This window comes from Dinoponera quadriceps, unplaced genomic scaffold (genome assembly GCF_001313825.1).
Source record: "Dinoponera quadriceps isolate SergipeBrazil2010 unplaced genomic scaffold, ASM131382v1 scaffold2094, whole genome shotgun sequence".
In the NCBI taxonomy this organism is placed as follows: domain Eukaryota; kingdom Metazoa; phylum Arthropoda; class Insecta; order Hymenoptera; family Formicidae; genus Dinoponera; species Dinoponera quadriceps.
This window is the reverse complement of record NW_014557105.1, coordinates 1-3,236: the sequence shown is the minus strand read 5'-3', so window position 1 is coordinate 3,236 and position 3,236 is coordinate 1. Positions and strand designations below refer to the sequence as shown.

Sequence of the window (3,236 nt, the reverse complement as noted above, 5' to 3'; positions counted from 1 at the left end):
GGAAGCCAATAAACTTCTACTTCTTACCGAAAAACGGCATGTTGATTAACTACCGCACGAACTTCCGCGGCGCGGTAAGCGTTACAGTGTCCTATGGGCAAAAGCCATAACTGTAATTGGTCAATTTCTCAAGGCTTAAAATACCAATTGTGGATCGACACGTATGGAACTCGCCCTAGAAGTCTCTCTCCACCTCTCTCTCTCTCGACTTACTTTCACTCAGGATTTCGCAGACTGCGCACGTTTCGCTACTGTAGTGTAGTAATCGAAATCAGTCATCCATAGTCGTTTGTGTGGACGTACAGATCGGTCGGGTGTAGCGCGTTCGGCGAGAGAGAAGAAGAGAAAATCGAAGTAATTGGATTTTTCAATTAAAGAAATTGCGCCGCAATTGTTCACGTTATTACGGTACACGAAAAATGGCGGAGAATCTTGAGAGGCAAACACCACCGAATTTCAACGAGGAGACGAAATCTGCTGGACAGCCGTTGTCGGACTTTCTGTTGCAGCTAGAAGATTACACGCCTACGGTAATTGTTTCATATTTATTCAATAATTGTCTTTGATAAGATCATTCACTATTTGTCGTACACCTAACCTTAATGTTACATCTTACGCGTCATGAGGTCTGTTCGTTTTCGCTGCACCGCTGAACTAGTGCGATAAGTTGAAGCGAGACAAGTATATGTTTTCTCACTTCAACTTATTGCACTAGTTCAACGGTTCGGCGAAAACGAAGACCTACGGCGTCCTGTTACACAGCAGCGCCAATCCGATTCAGCGATAATCGTAGTTATATTCTGTCATTATCACTTATTATATATAAATACAAATAGAATGATACTTTTGCGGTGATAGTTCACTCCTTGAATATACCTTAAACCAGATTAGCGTTGCCATGTAATAGGACTCATTAAAGTCGTATATATAAGCTTGTATTCTGAACGCGCTTACAACAATGTTAGCACGCTAACGAGTTTACTTAGTAGTTCTGAGTATTCTATTATAAAAACGCATAATTCTCGATCTTTCCTAACAAAGTATTGTTATTATCGCATTTATAATAGAAACGATACTAAGAATGCTCATATCTCTTGTTGGTGCGTTTTAAATACGGGCCATAGTTATCATGTTAAATCGATTTTCATATAATGTTGATGTATAACAGGTACCTGATGCCATCAGTGAACATTATCTGCACACAGCTGGTTTCAACACTACTGATCCCAGGATGTGAGTATGAGACTATCATTTGTACCATGTCACTATTCTCAGTGATTGAAAATTTAATACTTTTTTGGTAATATGCTTATGTATCATTGTCATTATTTTTCGATCATGTTTCATCTTCTAGAGTACGCCTGGTATCGTTAGCAGCTCAAAAGTTCATCTCAGAAATAGCTAATGATGCACTACAGCACTGTAAAACACGTGGTGCCAATCAGAACACAAAGACGAAGGGTAAGGATCGGAGATATACCTTGACTATGGAAGATCTGACCCCAGCAGTAGCTGAATATGGTATAATAGTGAAGAAGCCGCATTACTTTGTCTGATGGGAGAAGTTCGAGCGTAATATCTTATACGTTATGTATGTATATGTGAATGAATGAATGAAGTATATATGTTCATACTTGTGTATGTATATCATATATCTTGCTAGGAATATTTTTATAAGTATTTAAGCAATATATCTGTGATGAAATAAAAAATCATATTGTATCAGTAGATTGACAATATATTATAATAGTATTAAAATATGTCATTTGGCATGATTTGTTCTCACTAATAATAGAAAATGTAGTTTACGATAGCTGTCATTGGAGTGAGTAAATATTCTGCAAGTGAGGTATACCAATAAAAGCAAATTATCAAATTTGGTTCTAAAATATATAACCTAATGACTATCCAATTGACTATCCATGACTTCACCAATTCTGGTTAATTCAACAGAATTGATCAATCACATTGATCAGTTTAATTAATAATTTCGCAGACCAGCACGATACGCAATATCGAATGAACATACTGTTTTTCCAGAAAAGTTGCATTTTGATTGGATATCGCATCGCATATTACGTTATTTTGCGGGAGCCATAATTTTCTGCAATATGATTGGTCAATTCTGTTGAGTCGATCAGTTAAGTTAATCTTAGATCACTAAAAAATCGTGTATCAGACTACGGATTGGAGATTGAGATTGAAATTTAACTAATCAAAGCGAAGTTCGTTAAACTCAAGTTTAGTGATCTAGAGTTAATTGGAGTTGATGAAAGTGACGCTCAAAATACTCTTTTGTTCGTGAGAACTACATTTCGAAGTGAAATTGCAACCGGAGGTTCAGCGGCGTAAGGGAGCGCGGCTGACCGGAAGAAAAGTAAAGAAGACCTCCGGTAGGTGGCACCGCAGACCCACCTAACGCAAAGGCAAGGCGCGACTGTGATTGGCGAAAACCTGCGTCGTCTTGCCGCACGTTAATCAGATCAAGCCTTTCATAATATTTTCGTTCGTTTTGCGTTATTCTTTTAGAGTATTTGTAATCCATATTTTTATTTGTTGATCTCATTATCATTTACCGCGCTAGTATTTTTTAGTTTTAATAAATAGAGTTTAGTTATTCGCTTCTAAGAATACGTGCTTCATTTTTCGTGCCTTCCTTTTTTCATACTGTCTGAGGCGGGTGTCCTACGATTCGAGCATCTCTTCGGAGACGACAGCGCTGCCGGGGAGAAAAATCCCTCCGCACACCAACCACTATACGGCATATCTGGGGAGACTTGGCCGATCCAGCTTCCTAGGCTGAGAGTTTGGGCGGAACTTTAAAAACGCCCTGATGACCGTGTATGGGCAGCGGGATCCTTGGAAAAGTGAACTTCTAGATGTTCGGCGCGGCGTGGACGGTTTAGCATCGATTTATCTACTTATTTAGTGACACCCGGTCACAAAATGCAACTTCACCCTAGAGATGCTATTCTATGTCACCGCGTCGATATCGCCGCGTCGGTCCTGAGTAGTGTTTGGATTCAGTTTTCATGCTCCTGTTTATGTTAGCAGCGGGACGCCTTATCGCATTGAGAGATTACGGTTTCTCTTGTCTATAGTCGATCCATCGATTTTAAGACTCTCTAACGACACGCAGTGTCGTTTCTTCGGCGTTATAATTTTAATTATAATATTTAACGCGCGTGAATATACATATGCGCACGTACTTACATCTAGTAACATAGGGATAAAAT

The 3,236-nt window shown here is 39.1% G+C and overlaps 1 protein-coding gene across 1 annotated transcript; it reads left to right on the top strand.

The window, feature by feature from the left end:
- The first annotated feature begins 171 nt into the window (after positions 1–171).
- LOC106748639 (transcription initiation factor TFIID subunit 10-like) lies at positions 172–1,876 on the top strand. Its single transcript, XM_014627351.1, has 3 exons — positions 172–530; positions 1,169–1,233; positions 1,355–1,876. The coding sequence occupies exons 1-3, from the start codon at positions 420–422 to the stop codon at positions 1,554–1,556; spliced, it is 378 nt and encodes a 125-aa protein (XP_014482837.1). The 5' UTR covers positions 172–419; the 3' UTR covers positions 1,557–1,876.
- Positions 1,877–3,236: the final 1,360 nt, after the last annotated feature.